Source organism: Wyeomyia smithii, chromosome 1 (genome assembly GCF_029784165.1).
Source record: "Wyeomyia smithii strain HCP4-BCI-WySm-NY-G18 chromosome 1, ASM2978416v1, whole genome shotgun sequence".
NCBI classification, from domain to species: Eukaryota; Metazoa; Arthropoda; class Insecta; order Diptera; family Culicidae; genus Wyeomyia; species Wyeomyia smithii.
This window is the reverse complement of record NC_073694.1, coordinates 127067897-127089540: the sequence shown is the minus strand read 5'-3', so window position 1 is coordinate 127089540 and position 21644 is coordinate 127067897. Positions and strand designations below refer to the sequence as shown.

Genomic DNA, 21644 nt, shown 5'->3' with positions numbered 1-21644 from the left:
CCCAGTTCAAAAGTCGTTCTCTTTTCTTCTGAGATAACACCATATCTCGTCGTTTTAGGCACTTTCAAGACATTTAACTTTAACAAAATCTCGTTATCGAACATTTTATGGACTACCTGTGCATTTTTTCATTGAAATAATATTCGAAAAAGTGAAACTTGACTGCTTGAGGTACGACTTACCGAAGTCCGATTGCACTGAAATTTCGCACCCTGTCGCTAAAGAAACTCGAATGTCTTTTTTCCCGTACGTTCCATTGGCTTCAGCACGAAAATTTCTGAGTTTTAACAAAGGTATTTGGAATTCCTTTGTTATCAATAGACTCGACTAAGTTAAGCCACTATCCTGAAAACAAATGTGAAATCACCGATAAAGTTAGAAAAAATCTTTTCCAATTGCAGCTTGAAACTGAGGATAAAATTGACGAGTTTCTGGAAGTTTAACAAAACATGAAACATTAATGATCCGATCCAACCACCTCAAGAAGAGATAAACTTTTCGTTATATCGATGCTGTCGAGGTCCATGTTATTGGACAACAATGTTTTAGTTCATAATGTGCGTTTTTTAAATTCTTATAGCGCAAGATGCAGTTGTTATATCGAATTTCTTTATTCCACCAGCTCACCTCGTTTTGACCTGGAGTCGCCCGAACTGCTGTCAAAACCCTTCCTTGTTCGCTTAAATTTGACCCAGAATTGATCTGGAAGCGCCTGCAAAACAGACAGGTTCGCACTGTAACTTTTGTCAATTTTGCGAGTGGGTTCACCAATACTATTACATCGTATCTGACAAAACGGTCAAAACACGTGGGTGATGCTGAAAACAAATGAAAAATGTGATTCGTCGCTCTGTGCAGTGAAATCATGAAACGTAAACGAGAAACAATTGCTGCAGCAAATGTGTTTGTTATGGAACTCATGGAATCGGATTTAGATTGGGATTCCGATTTCGAGTTCGAAAGTGCTGTAATCACAATTTTCAGTAAGCCATCGAGAACAAGCAGGAGTCGGGTGGCGAATTTTGTCATCGACGTATTTAATAAATGTACGGATATACGGAAAAAGCATTTTGACAGCATTATGTTTACATCGTAGGTACATGGTCTCACGCATACCAACGCAAGTCTTTAGATCGTAGATCAAAATCTTTTTTTTTATTCCACCCGAAAGATGGCACTAACCCCGTGGAATATAGAAATTCGCTTTGAGTTAGATTCAAGGAACTCGTGTGGCTGTCAAACTCTATACATTTTTCATCTACCACTCATTGATTCTGGTACCAGCGATTCTGGTTCCCACTTTTTGGTTGGTTTGTCCTAAAACAACTGAAATAGAGTAAATGTCCCATAATTGCCAGTAGACTTATTCTTGAACAAATATCCTTATAGATAAAAAAAAGAGCTCAAAGTTTGTTTTCGGTACAAAGAGCGCTTTCATTGAATAAGATAGTTTTCGTGAGCATTTGAAATGAAATATTGACACCGTGATGAATTGATGATTGGTAGGCAAAATTTTGACGTTTATAGTCCCCTAATTAGATGCGATACGATTCGTGTTCAATTTTTTTACAATTCGTATTCGGAAATAGTTTAGATGAGATGTTTATCTTCATCCGGGTAACGCGTAGTGGCCAGTTTAAGCAATGATGTCTCGCACTACTATGATAGTGTTCAGTATGATTATGAAATATAGTACACACTTAATCAAAAAAAAGTCGTTCGGTAATTTTTTTACAATAATCCATCGGTAAAGTGTAATAACACCGGTATTTCTGCAAAAAAGCAGCAAATCAACGACTGTTCTGTAAGATCTGCAAGTTTTACCATAATTTTGTCAATTTTTACCTATATATTTGCTTAATTTTACATTCACCGAAATCTGTATAACTTTTAACCGAACAATCTGAAAAAATGGCAAATTGTGAATGTGGTGGCCATTTTTCTCATACGTGCAACCGTGCAAGACGCGAATATTTTTTGCTGGTGCTGTTGAATTGTTTTAATTGTTGTTGTGTGTAAACATAGGATATTTATAATTTGGAAAGTGTTCATGGTGAATTACTGAAACAGGATGTAAGAGTCGCTAACATTTTTCGTAAGTAATTAGGTTAATTTAGTTTGATTTTAGACGGTACCGGCAGGCTCATTTCTAACCGACTTTTTCTGCCACCGGTATTTTTTACAGGTGCGTTCGGTATTTTTGTTCAGTTTTACAGTTTCTTTCGGTAAATTTTACTGGCTGCTTGGTTTGTAATATTACCAAAAAGCTGCGAAAATTACCGACCACTCGGTTGGTGGTTTCACAAACTGTTCGGTAATTTTCTGAAAAACCGAAGATTTCACCGAACGTTCAGCTGTTGAGATTTCGGTAAACTTTTACCGAATTCGGTGTTTTATTTCAAGTGTGTAGTTACAGTATTCTGTCAGAAATCCATCACCGATCGATTTGGTACTAACAGATCATGCACAGTCATGTACGTAGTGAAATGATCACACATGCTGATTTTGATTCTGGCTATCTTCCAATATCATTTTCCATATCACATGAATCAGTTTTGAACCCTATGCGCTCTGTTTTTAATTATCAAAACACGTGGGTGATGCTGAAAACAAATGAAAAATGTGATTCGTCGCTCTGTGCAGTGAAATCATGAAACGTAAACGAGAAACAATTGCTGCAGCAAATGTGTTTGTTATGGAACTCATGGAATCGGATTTAGATTGGGATTCCGATTTCGAGTTCGAAAGTGCTGTAATCACAATTTTCAGTAAGCCATCTAGAACAAGCAGGAGTCGGGTGGCGAATTTTGTCATCGACGTATTTAATAAATGTACGGATATACGGAAAAAGCATTTTGACAGCATTATGTTTACATCGTAGGTACATGGTCTCACGCATACCAACGCAAGTCTTTAGATCGTAGATCGAAATCTTTTTTTTATTCCACCCGAAAGATGGCACTAACCCCGTGGAATATAGAAATTCGCTTTGAGTTAGATTCAAGGAACTCGTGTGGCTGTCAAACTCTATACATTTTTCATCTACCACTCATTGATTCTGGTACCAGCGATTCTGGTTCCCACTTTTTGGTTGGTTTGTCCTAAAACAACTGAAATAGAGTACATGTCCCATAATTGCCAGTAGACTTATTCTTGAACAAATATCCTTATAGATAAAAAAAAGAGCTCAAAGTTTGTTTTCGGTACAAAGAGCGCTTTCATTGAATAAGATAGTTTTCGTGAGCATTTGAAATGAAATATTGACACCGTGATGAATTGATGATTGGTAGGCAAAATTTTGACGTTTATAGTCCCCTAATTAGATGCGATACGATTCGTGTTCAATTTTTTTACAATTCGTATTCGGAAATAGTTTAGATGAGATGTTTATCTTTATCCGGGTAACGCGTAGTGGCCAGTTTAAGCAATGATGTCTCGCACTACTATGATAGTGTTCAGTATGATTATGAAATATAGTACACACTTAATCAAAAAAAAGTCGTTCGGTAATTTTTTTACAATAATCCATCGGTAAAGTGTAATAATACCGGTATTTCTGCAAAAAAGCAGCAAATCAACGACTGTTCTGTAAGATCTGCAAGTTTTACCATAATTTTGTCAATTTTTACCTATATATTTGCTTAATTTTACATTCACCGAAATCTGTATAACTTTTAACCGAACAATCTGAAAAAATGGCAAATTGTGAATGTGGTGGCCATTTTTCTCATACGTGCAACCGTGCAAGACGCGAATATTTTTTGCTGGTGCTGTTGAATTGTTTTAATTGTTGTTGTGTGTAAACATAGGATATTTATAATTTGGAAAGTGTTCATGGTGAATTACTGAAACAGGATGTAAGAGTCGCTAACATTTTTCGTAAGTAATTAGGTTAATTTAGTTTGATTTTAGACGGTACCGGCAGGCTCATTTCTAACCAACTTTTTCTGCCACCGGTATTTTTTACAGGTGCGTTCGGTATTTTTGTTCAGTTTTACAGTTTCTTTCGGTAAATTTTACTGGCTGCTTGGTTTGTAATATTACCAAAAAGCTGCGAAAATTACCGACCACTCGGTTGGTGGTTTCACAAACTGTTCGGTAATTTTCTGAAACACCGAAGATTTCACCGAACGTTCAGCTGTTGAGATTTCGGTAAACTTTTACCGAATTCGGTGTTTTATTTCAAGTGTGTAGTTACAGTATTCTGTCAGAAATCCATCACCGATCGATTTGGTACCAACAGATCATGCACAGTCATGTACGTAGTGAAATGATCACACATGCTGATTTTGATTCTGGCTATCTTCCAATATCATTTTCCATATCACATGAATCAGTTTTGAACCCTATGCGCTCTGTTTTTAATTATCACAAGACTAATTGGAAAAGATATAAGGCGCAAATAGAGAATAATTTCAATAATGAGGTAGATTTGCAAAATAGAGTGAATATTAATTCTGCTCTGGAAGCATTACCCCTTTCTCTGCGGAGAAAACCCAATTTCTAGCTCATAAAATGACCTTCAATCTTCTATCTACTCATCATCTATATGCACAATAGGTACAAGCTGTATTGAACATTGAAGATCCATCTGTTCTCTAACCGTAATAAACTGTTTTATGGTTCAAAATTTCAAGTATTTGTTAAACTTTGATCAAAGTTTAAATATCAGGTAATGCCATATGGCATCACCAGCGGGGAATGGGTTGAGATGTGAAATTATTGTTGCCAGAAATTATTCTGTTTCAAAGTCAAATAAATTCCTTTTTGAGCGTCTTAGTAGAATGGAATTGAATATTGAGAATACGTTATGTTTCCATTTAATTCTACTACAAAAGTAGTAGAATTAAATGGAAACATAACCTATTCTCAATATTCTGTTTCAAAGGTTCAAGTGAAATTTGATTCACCAACAAAATCTCCAACTTCTAATTCGTTTGTAAAATGTTCGCAGACGTCAATATCAACGTTCTCATGACATTGTTTTAAAAACTCTTTATAAAGTTTTCAGGTTTTTCACTAGTTAACGCTTGTCAGGACTCTGGAGAACAATAATGTAGCACAGATGTACGTTACGAACATAATTCGTTCTATTATTTGAATAAACGCTGAGGCCCGAATATTCATACGCGGTGTTCACTATTAGCACAGACAAACAGACTGACGATTTCGTCATTCGGAAAAAACGACTCTTTTTATGCAGTACCGATTACGCAAAAAGACTTTTCTGTCTTTTATGGTTCAAGACATGACTGGTTTCCTTCTTAATGTGGTAGGTTAACTCAACGTTGAAAAACATCACTGCAGGTGAAACTAAAAATAATGATGTAATGAACTTACATAACCAATCTCGTGATAACCACTCGCGCAGGTGCATTTGCCTATGCTCACAGAATTTTCCGTCGTGACCTGACAGCGGGAATATGGAATATTGTGTAGGCATTGGAGATCTTCCTCGCATACATCGTGTAGTTTTCTGGCAACTGCAATGGAAGCAGTACGATATGTGATGTTCGCCGTTACGCATCATTACCCTTGAAAAATAGCTCGACTATGTTACGTGTGTCCTACTTACTTGGAAGACATTGAGTCTGTTTTTGATTCAAGACGTAACTCACACGGCAACGACAAACGTTGTTGCAACGTGAGTATTCCACAATGCATTCTTCATCTCGGAAACACTTTTCGTTTAAATGTACAGCTGGAAGACATAGGTTTCGACCCGCATTAGGGTGTTTCCCCACTGAGCACACACATATTCCGTCACGGCAGTACATGTAATCTCCAATGCAATTGTTCGTAAGTCGGCAGTACTGACCAAGGTAACTGGTTTTGTAGCAACGGCGTTCCCGTTCAACGTAGTGAGTTCCCTCTTGACATTGGCAGGAATTGACCCGACATTCAGAATCTGTACTAAGAAGGTACTGGCACTGATCGTCATGCTGACAATAGTCGCCTATGGCCGTTGCAACTAAAATGATAAGCTGATTAGTTTTTTTAAGACTTTTAACTTATATTTGTCATACATCGGGTGCAATGTCGGCTATAGTTGAGGGTTAAAATGAAGTAGCCCTGAAGACAAGAGCAAATTCCAAAGGTCGTTGGCGGATTGTAGTGTTCACAGTATGAATTAGTAGGACACTCGGAATCAACTCTACAAACGCTAGTTGTACCTATAGGAAAAGAATAATTTAAATTGAACTCCTAGCTAGTTCGATTTTCGAAAGTAAGTATTGAAAGAACATAGTATTCGAAACATTGTATAGGTAATAATAAAAATAATATCATGTGCTATCTTTATTCTTAGGTGTAGTACACTAATTACGTAACGCAAAAATCTAGATTTCAGACAACATTGTGTAATTCAACTTAAGGAGTTTGTTTTGATTAAAATCTTCGGATTTGGTGCTTGTCTTGGGTTCGAAACTGCTATAAATGACGCTTCTCTTTTGCCTAATAGCGTGCCACACTTCCTGATCTCGTTCATGAAATGCTTTAAATGATCTGCTAGAGTTACTTTCATAACGCATAATTTCGCCTCTTTACCAGAAATGGGGTTTAAGCTTCCCGCATAATCAATAACCATAAAACATGCCTAACAACTAGTTCGGGATGTAGTCACGTTTGTATGGGTTATCTCTAAACCATACGGACTATCAACTGTTTATGGTGATTAGTTATGCGGGTTAGTGATTTGTTATCCGGATATCAGGGAAAACCCATTAATTGAACGTTCAAAGGTTTTTTTTTATTTTTTTTTGAGTCTATTCAAAGGATAGCGCGAAAAATGGCTCTTCTTATACAAATCCCTACCTTTTGGAAACAAATTGAGTTATTAAGTTTCATTTAACTGTTTGAACAAACTAAATCCGAATGTCCGAATATCCGAGAATTTGGTTATTCTGTCGGATATTATCCAGGTATTCAGTTGATCCGGATTATGGGTATTCTGATAGGCCCAACACTAGTTTGAGTTAACCTGCAAGCTACACAACATAAAAAAAGAACAAGCTCGAGATAATCGAGATCAAAGTCAGAACATATGGGTAGGTCAAGACTCGCCAAGATATTACCAATAGGAACCGATGAATGCCTACCTCCGACCAGAAGAAGATCTATTAATTTAGACTTGGTGTCATGATGTACGATGAACGACCAAACAATACTCTCTATGTCGTGATAATCTTCACCACAAGCACGGATACCACATTCCTCAATTTAAATACCACAGAGACGCGTGTAGAACCTATAGTGATTGTACAAAAGTCTTTCCATTAGTTTGAAGCACCCCTCTACCTCAATCCTTCCAACATTGTTTGACAGTACCCCCAGTAACGACGAGCTGCTCGATGCTGAGCTGCAAACTACAAAGGCTGCGCTGGAAAGACAACTGATGATCTCTTCACTCCTGTTCAGTGTTGTCTAATCTGCAGTGCCGGTTATTGACGTGGGTAGTACCACCCACTCAGAAAAAACAACCCTGTGGGAATTCACCCACTCGAAAATATCGAACGAAACCTAAAATACTGGTAATTTCTTCATTTGCAATTTAAAAAACCCGTGCAAATGCGAGCAGCGCATAACATCAAGTCGTATGACTCTCTTTCTCCCTTCTTACGTACCGTTTTGATTAAAACTATGAAAAGTCTTAAACTTCGCACACTTCAGAATAAAAATCGAATTACCTATTAGTTATAGCCAGTGTAATAAAAAGTATTATTATTATATACCATTTCGTTCCATGGAATGTCCCTTACCTAGTGATGTATCCAACTATCCACGAGCGGTAATGGCGGATGGATTTGACATTAAATGTTGGTTCTCAAACTATAGGTCATTGGATATTTCCATTGAACTAGTACTAGCTGGTTGGATTTGACATATAATAATGCTTGTTCAATGGAAAAATCCATTGATCTAGTAGTATGACAACCTCCGTTATACACTACCCGTCATAAGTTTGGAATCGCTTTACTGAGTATTGCAACACCCAATTTGAACATTGCAACACCTCCCGAAAAGTTTAGCATCACCTGGAATAGACGGATATCTCGTGTTTTTGAATGACGTCAGATCATTTTGCGGAGACTCGCCAAAAAAACTGAGCTTGACGAATCATGTCTCTTTCTTTTTGCCAAATTTATCGTTAAACACTGTTGAGGTTAGCAAAAACATTACTGGTATCTGAGCACGAATATTACGCGTTGCCGTGTTTCGGCAATACAGCTGTCATTCACGTGAACGAGTTGCCGCCATTTTCTGTGCAAATTTGTGCGTGTTACGGGCGAGCAACCAGGAAGCAGATAAAGGTATCCTGAATAAGGAAGATACTTAGAAATTTTGAAGGTAAATGCTGTCCCGAATGGTTAAGATCTCGTTGTTAAAGACTTCGTTCTGCATCAGGACAACGATCCAAAGCACTCTTTCAAGCTCTGTTGTAGGTGCTTGGATAATCTCGAGAAGAAAGGAAACCTTATAAAAATACCGTGGCTAGCTCAATATTTAGACTTGAATCCAATTGAGTTGCTTTGGGATGATCTGGACCATCAAGTGAAGAAGATGCGACCTCAAAACGTGAACCATTTGTGAGAGTTTTTACAGAAGAATTGAGGAAATATTGCAGAAGAAATCCTCGAAAAACCTTTTCCGGCGTATGCCCAGGATCTGCGGAGCAGTATTTGAATCAAATAGAGGGTATTTTGAGGAATCAAAAATTTAGTATTTGATTAAACAATTCAAATCAAAATACTATAAATAAATCAATAAAAAGAAATTAAAAAACTAATAAGGCCGTTACAAATTTTATTTTCATTTTATGTCACCCCCCTTCAAAAACCTTGAATATTGGAAGGGGAAGAAAAAAGAGCTCAAACCGTTTTGTTCATTTCATTGGTTTTCCGACAGCATAAATGCTTAATTTAGCAACAAACAAGTCAGGTGACAGCGAGAGTGTCGTCGAAAGGCAAGCGAAATAAATACTAATAAAAATAAAGTGTTATTTTTCAACATTTATTTGAGTGCAAGTTACAAACGTCGTAACTTGCACACAAACTTTGATCAAAGATATTTCTTTTTTTTTCGTCTCGGTGTTATTTATTTTTTGCCACCCCTTTGATAACTTTGATAACCTTGGACATAAAAAGAATTCGAAATTTGTATCAGCCTAATTCAAATTGCATAACTTAATCTCAGAATAATCGCTAAGTTACTGAATATTGCAACTTTCTAAACAGAGTTTAAGATAGAGTAAGCTGAAAACACTAAAAACTTTATGCTCGCTAGCAGCATATTGAAGAAATATTACGAACTAAACTATTAGCCAACCAGAAACTCTTGACCTCCTCAGTAACTTTGCTGAAAATCGCAATTCTTTAAATGGTGGGATTATTGAGCTAAATAAAGTTCAAAACACTCAAAATTACATGCTCACTAGCGCTGCGTTGCGGATGAATTCCGCACCATGTTGTCCGCATGGTCCGCAAGTTTGCTGAAAATCGCAACTCTCTAAATGGTGGGATTATTGAGCTAAACTAAGTTCGAAACGCTCAAAACTACCTGCACACTAGCGCTACGTAATGGCTGAATTCCGCACTATACTATCCGCCAAATACAAGCTCTTACCCTCCTGAGCAAATTAGCTGAAGACCACAACTCTCTAGGTTTCCATAATCAAAAGATAGAGTTATGAAAATGTGTCCATTTCAAGTGATGCAAAAGTTTTCGGGGTGTTGCAATATTCAAACTGGGTGTTGCAATACACAGTAAAGCGATTTCAAACTTATGACGGGTAGTGTATAGAGTTCTCCAGGCGCGTGTGTATTAGTGCGATGTATTCGATTTTTCTTCGTTAGCTGTAAGAATTTTTTGTCACCTGTGAGAACTATCATCTGAAAGAGAGGATAAAAAACTACCGAGTTTAATTCACACTCTCACAAATTTCAATATACAGTGTAAAGCGGGCCGTGTCGTAGTGTTCGTGTGTTTTCGCTTGGAGAACTCTATATTAAATCCATCTGATTAGTTTCAGTTCAATGGAAATATCCAATGAACTAGCAGTTTGACAACCTACATCAAATGTCAAATCCATCCGCCATTACTGCTCGTGGAAAGCTGGATATTGTACTGTATGTAAATATAAGACCACTTTCAGGAAATAAGCAGGCGTTGAAAGAAGTGACAGCCAATATTCAGATGGTCTACCTATCAATTTCTTAGCGATTAGCGATTAGCAATGAAGTGTTTGGAAATTGAATCACAGCCGAGCTCGGATTTCTCATTGTTTCCATGTACAAGGGCTTTCAAAATTTTAGAAGTAAGAAATGGTATTTGGAAAAATAGAAATGAATACTAGTACTTTGTGATCAACTTTAATTTTTTTACGTATTACTATAGTATAGGCAGTCTCCTTCAAGATGCTTGTTGCCGTTTTTAAAAATATTGAAAATTAGCAGAGAAATATCAAAAATAAGAAGTGACGTTAGCGCCATTTTACATAGTACACTATAAAAAAATGTCATGATTACTTCAATGATTTTCGCACTTGACTCAATTCGTCACATCACACTGCAAGTTGAAGTGATTTAGTGTTGATTTCTCGATGATCAACACTTTCCAATGTAATGATCTTGCGTTGAAAACTGCTTAATGGGAATCACCATCGTATTATATTGAATATCTCTTGTGTTATCACTATAGTTTAAATCAATTGAATTACAGCTGCAATTTCAATTGACAAATGTCAAAGCCATAAAGCGAAACAAAAATAGTGACGATGGTGAACGGCGTAAGCAGCGCATTTACCCAGAGATCAAAAATTTATTTGATTTTATTTAACAACAGAATATAAAGTAATTTGCTGTTGTTTTCATCGTTCTTTGCATTAATATATTTCGAAAGATTTTCATTCAACTTTGAAATGTAAGGCAAGTAGTGCGAATTCAAAAGCAAATCACTTTACTTCGACGTGATTTTTATTTACAGTGTAGTGACGTGAAGGTATGCATAGAATAGTGTACCATGCTTGTGGAGTGCTTGCTGCTGACTACAGATCAGTGCGCATGGCAAACTAGACTATTCAGGTGTATCAACGTTACTTTTCGTGCAAAACGTCATAATGGTTTTGCTGTTTTGCGAAAGAAGTGACGTTGGCGTTAGAACTCAATGCATTCACTTAAATAAACGTGTTAAAGCAATGGGATACGTTTTTCAACATATTTGCTAAGATTCTATTAGATCAGATTGCGTAATTAAGCGCTTCTGTCAATTCGGGAACGAATTAAAACAAATGTCTTCTGGAGCTGTTTTGTGCTTCTGGCGCTTACGTCAAAAACTCAACCCACGGCAGATCTGCCAATGTACACTCGGCAAGCAGAGAGCACTCAACCGCTGTTCAACCATTGTTGAGCCCAGCCAGGTTTTCACCCGACGTAATGTGCTGAACGAGCGTTCAATCGTGCATGGTAGAGTACATGGTAGAGTAAGTGCAATTTCAATTGCTTTCTCAGTCGCAGGGAAAAAAGAATGGGCTTCAGCAAGCAGGCCTATAAGATCCAGCTGTTCCAAGTTCTTACGGTCTGCTCTCATGCTGCTACAATGTTGATACCAGACTTCCAGCTCTCCAACAAAATTGTCAACTTCGTAAAAAAATACAAAAGCTTCGGTTTTGCACTTGAACTCTTCCAACGACATGCGTATTATGTTAGCGAGATGCAGGAAGGACAACGCGTAGGCAGGTGCACTATCTTCACCGAACCGTGTTTCCAATGAGGTTACAAAAGAATCAAGGAAAGGAATTATCACAGCTCGGTTACACACAGGCCATTTTTTGAATTTTAAAATTTTGGATGTAGAATTACGTCTTAATTACATTCTGGGAGAGGAAAGTAAAACGAAAATGAAAACATCGAAAGCGTCGTGAAAAGTGTACAATTTAAACTGCTTAAAACTCAGTCAGTTTTCAACGGATTATCTTCATTATTGCAACAACCGATTGGAAAATTAGCAATGCGGATCTGTATCGATTCTGTTTGAAGAACCAAAATAAAATTGAAGATGAAGACTAGATAATACCTTTGATGAATTCATTGATAAAATGATATCATCTTATCAAGCTAGTTGTCCTGTTCAACAAGGTCATCAAGCAGAGATGTTCCATGGTGGAACGAGAAACTGGCAGAATTGAGTTTTGCTAGTGTAAAACAGTATTTTATAACGATTTTTCTGCAAATATCTGTACTCAAACTAATAACTAGCAGAAATCATCAAAGGTTAGTAATTGTTTAAATGATTTTCTCGATATATTTAGGTATCTCAATAATATGTATGTGCGGGTAAAATGGACAGCCCATCGTGATGGAGAAAAAATTCTGTTGATTTCCATTGAAAAATCTAGATTCTTCGTGTTAATCTAGATTCTTCGTGTTAATATCAGAAAAACATAAAGGTAAACTCGGACCGATGAACAGATGACCGCGGCTAAACGAACCGTTGAATGCGGAATGTCCGTAAAAAAGCTTCCGCCATTTCTCAGTTTCTTGCGGATAAGGTCATATATTGTTATTAATTCTACGACAAACGGTGAAGATTGAACTGTTGGTGAATGCCTATGTGTGTCACGTGCTATGGAACAACATTTTACTATCTGTAAAGGGATAATTAATGTAAAAACTGCTTTCGAAAATGCTCATGAAAACTACGAAAAATACTATATTTGAGAACTCCTTCTTATTTTTTGTATCAACCATTAGTGGCTCAGTTAATGTGCGCTATCGACTCATAGTTGTAGTGTTAAACTGTGGAGGGAATTTGAAAATGGCGTAGGGTGTCCATTTTATCACCCCTTCCCCTGCCAGTAAGATAAAAAACTGATATTTGAAGAGAGAATTGAATGATGAGATTTTAAAAATACGGACTAAGGTGTGATACATACTTTAAAATCTAACTCTTTAATCCTGTAAATCGCCGGGAACATTCAATTAGTAGTTAAAAATGCAATTCATAGATAGGTTCACAAAAATTAACAGTTCAAAAGGACAAAAGGCCAAGCTAAGTTTCAGTTAGAAAATGAAAAGATATTATTACTATTACGATGTGTGTAGTTAGGGATGAGCAATAGAATAAGTCGGCTGTGGAATGTGATACGCATATAGATTGTGGAACAGTACCATCGTCCCCCGTAGTTTATTTGGTCAAAACACCATGCCGGAGACAAGGAGATTGCGGGTTCAAGTTTCGTCGGGATGCGGTATATTTTTTCCAAATCTGTATCATTTATTATTTATTTATTTATTAATTTAAATTTCATCTGACATCGTGGTCTTAATGAATGGTTTTAAAACTAGTCTAAAGTTAAAAATACAGTTCGCAGGCGTTGTATAAAACTGACAAAAGGCACATTAAAGTCGAAAACGTGATAGCCTTCTTGAAAACGTCTCCGCATTGTGTTGACTGGATCGTTATCACCGTATACGGTGTTCCTTGGTTCTGGCAAAATAAGTTGCCGTGGACGCAGTACACGTGCGGGAGCATAAATTCTCATGCGCTCCAGCAAGCAGGCACTATCGACTTCTCCGCGCAGTATTTTAGCGCCAAACACAGCTTGGTTTATATTTCGACGGGACTCCAGTGGCTCTATACCCAATAGGGCACATCGATGTTCGTAAGGGGGCAGGTCGTTGGGATTGCGCCATGGAAGTCTTCTTAGCGCACGACGGACAAATTTATGCTGAACAGATTCGATTCTAGATTTCCACACAGCTTCATATGGTGACCAGACGACCGATGCGAACTCGAGTATCGAACGAACTAGGGAACAATAGAGAGCACGTAAGCAGATGGGGTCAATAAAGTCGTTTGCCATTTTCAGAACAAATCCTAGTTGACGGTTGACTTTGTTGATTATCGCGGAATAATGCAGCTTGAATGTGAGTTGGTAGTCAAGCAATACTCCAAGATCCCTGACTACGTCAACCCGTTCGAGTATCTGATCACCGATGACATAGTTGTATAGGATAGGTCCTTTGAGTCGTCGATATGAAATCACGTAACACTTTGCCACACTCACTACCAGGAAGTTTAAGTTGCACCAATGAACGAATTTATCCAGTAGCTTCTGCAGTTCTCTGCAATCAGCTTCATTTCGTATGATCAGGTAGATTTTCAAATCGTCAGCGTAGATTAGTACTCCACCATTCGCAAGAAGTATCGTCACGTCGTTAAAAAATATCACCAACAGCAGTGGACCCAGATTGCTTCCTTGAGGCACGCCTGAGGAGGGGGTCAAGCTTTCAGATACTGTTGATCCAATTTTTACGAAGAGCTGTCTGTTGCTCAGGTAGGAGCGAAGCCAGCTGCAAATATTGTCGGACATTCCAAGACGATGCAGCTTAGCAAGGAGGATATCGTGATTAACGGTGTCAAATGCGGCTTTGATGTCGGTGTATACTGCATCAACCCGAGCTCCACCATCCATTGCACCGATACAAAATGATGTGAACTCGCACAGGTTAGTGTCCACGGAGCGTTTAGGGTAGAATCCATGTTGAGCGATGCTGATATAACTCCTACAAGAGCTGAATAGCATATCTTTCATGATGATCTCGAAGCATTTTGATCCAGCTGATAAAGAGGTTATGCCCCGATAATCAGCGATGTCGGACTTTTCGCCTTTCTTGTGCACCGGCAGCATATGGGAAATCTTCTATTCCGATGGGAATACTTGATGTTGAAGTGATCTATTGAAAATCGCCTGGAGGGGAGCAGTCAGAGAAGCGCTGCACTTTTTGAAGATGCAAAGGGAATACCATCGAGGCCTGGCTTATAGGACTGCTTCAGTTTCTGTAATGCAGCTTCAACCATCGTAGCATTAATATTAAATACGTCGAAATCTATCACGTCTCTTGGTACTAGACTGACAGCGATGTCTATTTCCTCCGCAGTGGGCACCCGGTTTTCAAACAAGCCAGCAAATTGTTGAGAAAAAAGAGCACATTTGGTTTCCGTAGAAGCGGCATTAACATTCCCTAGGTGCATCAGAATAGGAAGACCATTCTCTTTACGCTTCGAGTTTACAAAGCTCCAAAAACGTTTAGGGTTTCGCCGGAGATCCTCCTCTCTTCGCCTCACGTACCTTTTGTATAGGAAACGGTTATAACCACGGTAGGTTCGACTCGGCTCGTCAAATTGCCGCTTCGCATACAAGCGTCTATGCTGGCAATACTGTTTCAGCAAGTTGGAGCGCCGTCGACGCAGGATGCGAAGGTGCTTGTTGGACCATACAGGGTTTTCCGGCGGCCTTTTCAGCGGTACAGCTTGAACGATGCAATTCTGAATAGTACGATTGAAACAGCTAACTGCACAGTCAACGTCAGAATTTTGAATCACCTCAGACCAATCAACCTCGGACAGCAATTCGTTTAGAGTGTCGTAGTCGCCACAACGAAAGTCACGTTCAGTTAGATCGATATCTTGGTGGAAAGAAACAGTAGGCTCACAAAGAACAGTGAAGCAAAGAGGTGTGTGATAAGGATCAATTGGTACAACTTCCTCAACAGCTAAAGAGACGGCGCCATCCTTTATAACGGAGTCGCTGGAGATCACGAGATCTAAAACACGGTCTAAGTTGTTTCGTATTAAATTATGCTGCCGTAGTCTGAGGAACGCCATGTTATCGAGAAGGGATTGGCTGGCCAAGGAAAGCTGTGACTGTACAGGATCAACAAAGGCATACCCGCTACCAGAACTCTTCCAAGCTAGGCGCGGTTGGTTAAAGTCACCCAGCAAGACGAGTTTTCCTATATCGCTGAACTTCCTGCTGATTTCAGAGACAGCATCAATATGAAGCATCACAAAGTTAATGTCTCGGCTTTTATCTGGTGGCAAGTACAGAACACCAATGAAAAGTGGCAGTGGCTCTATGGCGATTTTTACCCATAGATGCTCAATGTTATCTGCAGCCGTAAGCTGAACAACAGATGACGCATATAACCGCTTTACGGCTATGAGCACGCCTCCGCCCGATTGACGCTGGCTGTTAGAGGCACAACGATCAATACGATAAACGCAAAAATCGTTGTTGAAAAGCTGACAAGATTGAATGCGATCGTCCAAATTAGTCTTCGTGAACACGTACACGTCGTAGTCTAACTCAGTGGATGATAGAAACAGTCGATCAATTTTTGTCCTGAGGCCGTTGGTATTCTGGTAGTATATTTTTAGTTCGGATGAAGCATCGGCGGTGAGCGTTACGGTAGGACAGGAGCGACTGCGGGTCGCTGGCTGGAGTTCCCCAGCTGCGTTGGGGACGGCAACGGCTTCGACAGTGCTGGCGGCAAAATCATGTCCGGGTGTCAGACAGGAGGAAAAAAGGCTCGGTTGTTGTAGGCGAGGAGGTCTAGAAACAGTGAACGATTCAGGGTACGAAGCGCTCAGAAAGTCTGCATACTTGCCTGGGTTTACATTTCGGAGAATCCCCTCTCCCACTCCAAACACAGGACCGGGACGACTGCTGAACGCTGGCTGGCATGGCTCGACTGTGATGGGGGGATAAGGGTTTTCCAAATTGCTTGCAATAAATGTGCGTCCCAGTGTCCAGTCATCGATTAATCCGTCGCTATCATGTCCGCGTCCGTTGGGGTGCACAGGGGGTCGTTCGCTGCTGGTTGCATCACCGGCCGCCAAAAATTTTCGGACACTCTATTGTCTGAGAATTCACGATAAACGATGCCTTTCAGCCAGGTCGAGGTAGAGAGTGCTTTTGATTTCAAGTTCGTGTCCATACCAATTTTAAAAGAGATGAAAGATAGACTGCTTATATCTCTTCCTTTGGCGACTAGCCGAGTAACCTGGATGTCGTTTGTTCCTAGGCGTTTTTTAACGTAAGCACACATTTGATCAGCAGAAACATCACGTGCAACCCGCGATACGTACAGCCAAAATTTTTGTTGAACTGCTGGTACGGTTGCTATTTCCAAAGATGGCGAGGGAGTACTTCCGGTGCCATGTAGAATCGGACGGTTGCGATTAGTTTTAATATCATTGGTCACACTAAAAAGCCGCCGGCTTCTTATGAGCCGTGGTTCTATACCACTAAGTTGAGTGTTCTTCGGTGTAAGAGAGCTTGAATTTATAAGTGTGGCAAAATTGGTTCTTATTTCATTTTTCAGCTCACTCAGGATTTTAGATTTTAGACCACGCATTATGTCACTGTGCGAGTTCAAAGCATGCTCTTGCCCGAGCTCTTGAGCAGCACGAACAGAGTTGCGGTAAAGGATGTCTTTCATCAAGGTAGTGCAATCTCGACACAGCCAAAATATTTGGCAATTTTTCATCACCTCTCCAAACGCTTCAGCCGAAATACCAGTGCATCTTGGATGGAAAATAGCGTTGCAAAATCGAAAAAATAAATTCGTTGCAAAAACGAATGGCAAATATGACACATTTCGAACGGTAGGTTCTCAGATACGAGAGATATTACGCCTGAGTTTATGTAATATGCTATCATCCAGCACGAAACTTGGTAGAAAGTTGACACTGCTTCCGATGGTTGCTGATAGATAGCGTTTCGAGTAAAAAAAATCGTGCGTAGGTATAGGTAGGCAGTAAACAAAGCGCTGGTAAGCGAAACTAAAAATTTGCTTCTACGGCAATGAGTACTTCACAAATAGTTAACAGTCGTTGGACTATGCACAGACACTTATCGACGAAACTTATAGCAAGCGTAAATGACTTTTATTGCCCGAAAACATAACAAAAACAGCTCGAGAAGTAGAGCCAAAATCAACAACACAATTCACTCTCACAATTGTCAGAGACATATTTCCAGTTCGCTTATTTTTCGCTCCCCCTGCTGCACACGTTGTCTGCTTAATGAACTTAATGAACTACTATTACGAGTTGAAGTATGTCACCAAGCTCGAAAAAGTAGAAGCAAACCTTAGCTTTTTCTGTAAGATTTGGACCACTTCGACCATTGTGTTGATCTTATGTGGTAAAAAAACCTTAGCTTAGTAAAATTGTAAAAATGAAGCTTACTTATAAGAATGCTTTAATTCGATGAGAAATATGTACATAAAAATCACTGAGTTCAAATTCATGTCTAACAATTAATTTATATTTATCTGAAGAAACATGGAAAGAGAGTTTTTTTTACGTATTAACTTTTGTAAATGTAATTGTAAATGTGCTACCAACTACTCAGTCGAACTGGTGCGAAAAATTCAATTCTAGGTTGCTTAAAGCAAGGTTGCAAGGCTTTCCGCAAAATCCGCGCCATGAAGTAGTAAAAACGCGCCAAATCCGCGAGAAACGCAAAATCCGCGCCGGCTGTAACAACCCTGCAAATTTAGGCATCTCTTGTTTGATTCATCTACTCTAGATTTTTCGAGTTACCTTATTGTATACCACACCTAATTGTTGCTATAAATTCAATAGTATCAAGCGAGTGATGCTCATCATGATATTTTCTCTCAGGGTTTGAACGAAAAATTCGAACGAAACACGTATTTGGGGTAGTAAACTAAGATTTTTTATAGACGGAGTTTTTTTGACGTAGGACTACGTTTTTCTTTAGCCTACCACACTGGGATGTAAATAGGAAAACTATTAACGAAAAGGGGACGGAAAATGTCCCTTTTTAAATGCTTCCAAATCGGTTTGTTTTCAACCTATTTCCTTAATTCTTGCAGCAATTGATTGGAAAATTATACACGCATCCACCCAAATGTAGAAAAGTGTTGATTGATTATGCGAACTATTGAACTATTCGAAATTGTCAAGCCTTGTTGAAACGAAAATTACGTCCTCTGATTGGTCGATTGATGCCTTTCACTAAAAAGATAGACAGAACAGTATAATTAGTTGGCCGCATCGTAGCGTATTGTGGAAGTAGCAGCAGCGGGTTGCGCCAGTAAACAAATCACATCACGTATCTAAGCAGTAGCAAGGTAGCACCAAACGTCTCGATATGTCAGTAATGGGCTTCGGCCTTCTTCCCGCAATAAAGTTTTGCTTTATCCTGGCAACAACACATTTTGTGCTGAATCCAAGAAAATACAATCTGTCGCGGCCGTTTTATTTACTGAATGCGAAAACAGCTTTTACAGATTTTGAACATCAAAATGCCTTTCTCAAGGCAAATAAACAAGTAATTAAAGGTTAATAATTTTTTGGCAATAACACAAGTATCCTGTGCTAGGTCCTTGCAATCAAATTCTGTCGCGATAAAAAAAACTTACTTCATTTATCTACCCAATACCCCCACTGTTGGGGCAGCACAAAGGCTGCGTTCAGCATAACCGATTTTGAACAACAAACTGCCCTGTTCTGTTAGAACGTCTTAACAGAGGTGATTAATTCGACTTTACAGGAATAAATTGAAGTCGATTCAATCAATCAATATGAACAGAATTTCACCGTTTTCCAGCTGCTCAGTTGCAACATGATGCAACTTCGGCTATAAAAGAGTGTTTCTGGTAAAACCAGCTACATTCATTAGTCGGAAGGTGAGTTGGCTAGATCGTCCACAACGTTGACATCAGTAGCAGCAGATATCAGCACTCAGCAGTAACAGCGGATAACCGTGGGTTGCGCCTGTGGCTGCATTTAAATGAAACAAATCACTTGCCTTATGGTTGGTCACCATGTCTCAGGAGTAGCGCGGTTCTTCTCACTTCTCATCGTGTGTCGTCAGACTGCCGTTATTGCCCCACTACTGAGGCAGCATAAAAAGCGTTTACAGCTCTTGTTTTCAGTGTCTTTATTCCACCACTGTTGAGGCAACACAAAGCAAGTATTAGTAGACTTTATGACTCATTAATGAAACACCTACAACAATGCATTTGTTAATAGTGTGCGTAGTTCTACGTCAGTTATGCGGTCGTGTCTTGGATACAACCTCCTACATTTTTTTATATTCGAGAGTAACTTTCTATTGAAGACAGTAAAAAATCTATGTGATTTTACAAATGTTTATTAGTTCATGAAAATTTTATTGCCCACCTTTTTTTACTACTTTTTGCCAACTCTGTGGCAAAGAATAGATTTGATGAATGAATTTAACTAATTTAATAGATATTTTAGAAGCTGTCGAACTGTTGCTCCAACAAATCGTGCTCAACGAAACGGAACGAACGAAAGATAGATGTCGTATCGTACCCACTTTTCGTCACTTTGTGATGCAAAAATCTCTGCTATGGCTGAATCAGGTGTTTATAAATGACTTAACACCGTTCGATGTTCCTTGGCTTCAACACATGTGGGACCCACGTACCTTGCTTATGTATCATTCCCATGTGTGCCCGGGTGTTATCTGCACCCCCGTAGTCGACGCCATTGCTAATGAAACTTAACCGAAGCAGATTTTTTTCTAAGTGCCGCTATCGTATTGAGAGCGCGCCAAAGGCCAGGAGGATCATTATCATACCCTTATTTGCTCTCCTCTACAGTAGTCTCCGAAAGCAGTATGCCTATACCAAACTACATATTATTAAAACCGGTGTAACCTACCTTAGATTTTTTTTATAAATTTTTGCTCATTACGAAAACTTGATAACATTTTCAATAGACAAGAATCAGTCTTTTTGGAAATCCACATTTATATATTCAAAATACAATTTATTGGTCACTACAATAAAGATTTTTTACCCACCCTTTTTTTATAAATTACTAAAAAATTTAAAAAATATTCAATTTATAAAAATGAAATTCTTATGATTTTTTTGTTGGATCGAATCACTAGCAGTTTTAAAACGCAATAAATTTTGGGTATCAAATAATTTCGTAGTATTTAACTTTTCATTCGCTGTCCACTTGATTGGATGATCTTGATAAACCGCCAATTTATCCACCTCTGTATATTGCTTTTCCAACGCAATCGCGTAATATTTCCGTTTTCACGCTTGAACACTCACGTCTGATGTAGGTTTGTGAATCCGCGCCTGGAATGTAACATGTGGCGATAAAAGCCAATGCCACGAGAAGCACTATGATTTGTTGGTTGCCATAGATACATGAGAACTGTCCTCCGCCATTAAACATATTTCACACAAATTGGACGCTTGTTACAAGCCAACATTACTGATCGGAATCTAGTACCGTACTGAATTGTGTAGATGCTATTCCCACCACAATGCAGCATTGATGCATAATGTGGTGTACGGATGAGCTGATGCTCCGCAGACAAAGAATGAGAACATAGTAATTGTCGAAACTTTTGTTGCTGATCGCGTTTCTACACAAAGCTGTTAGAAGTACCTTTTGACTAGAAAAACATATCAAATGAAGTACACAGATAATCGAAAAGATCGAAAATTAACGTAGTAACTTTTATTATTATAAATGAGTTATTTGATTCTAGTTTTGAAATCATAACAATTGATACATAAATCTATCAACAATAAAATTGTTCTTTTGCAAACGCATTTTGCTTCAAGTTCGCACAAACTTGGAAAATATTTCCTTATAACCATCGATATGAAACGGTGTGCGACGCTTATAGGTAAACGGTATACCTCCACTAGACCCGAAAATCTCATTTTGTTTCTCCTAGTGGTGCGATGTGGTCTCGTTGATGCGTCGTTCAGTTTTATTTGATGCATGCTGAATGATGTGTCTTTAACCATTTAAGGGGGGACCCTACTCTGGAAAGT

At 38.8% G+C, this 21644-nt stretch overlaps 1 protein-coding gene across 2 annotated transcripts in view; it reads right to left on the bottom strand.

The window, feature by feature from the left end:
• LOC129718100 (uncharacterized protein DDB_G0272420-like) overlaps positions 1-21096 on the bottom strand; it is a 46444-nt gene extending 25348 nt beyond the window's left edge. Inside the window, exons 1-4 of one of the 2 annotated variants that reach the window (XM_055668522.1) lie at positions 20907-21096; positions 6027-6173; positions 5576-5971; positions 5341-5483 (exon numbers count right to left, since the gene is read on the bottom strand). In XM_055668522.1, coding sequence (XP_055524497.1) covers positions 5341-5483; positions 5576-5971; positions 6027-6173; positions 20907-21033 — 813 coding nt within the window. In that variant the 5' untranslated portion in view covers positions 21034-21096. Of the gene's footprint in view, positions 1-5340; positions 5484-5575; positions 5972-6026; positions 6174-20843 lie in introns of both variants that reach the window. The other variant, XM_055668521.1, reaches the window with a different exon arrangement.
• Positions 21097-21644: the final 548 nt, after the last annotated feature.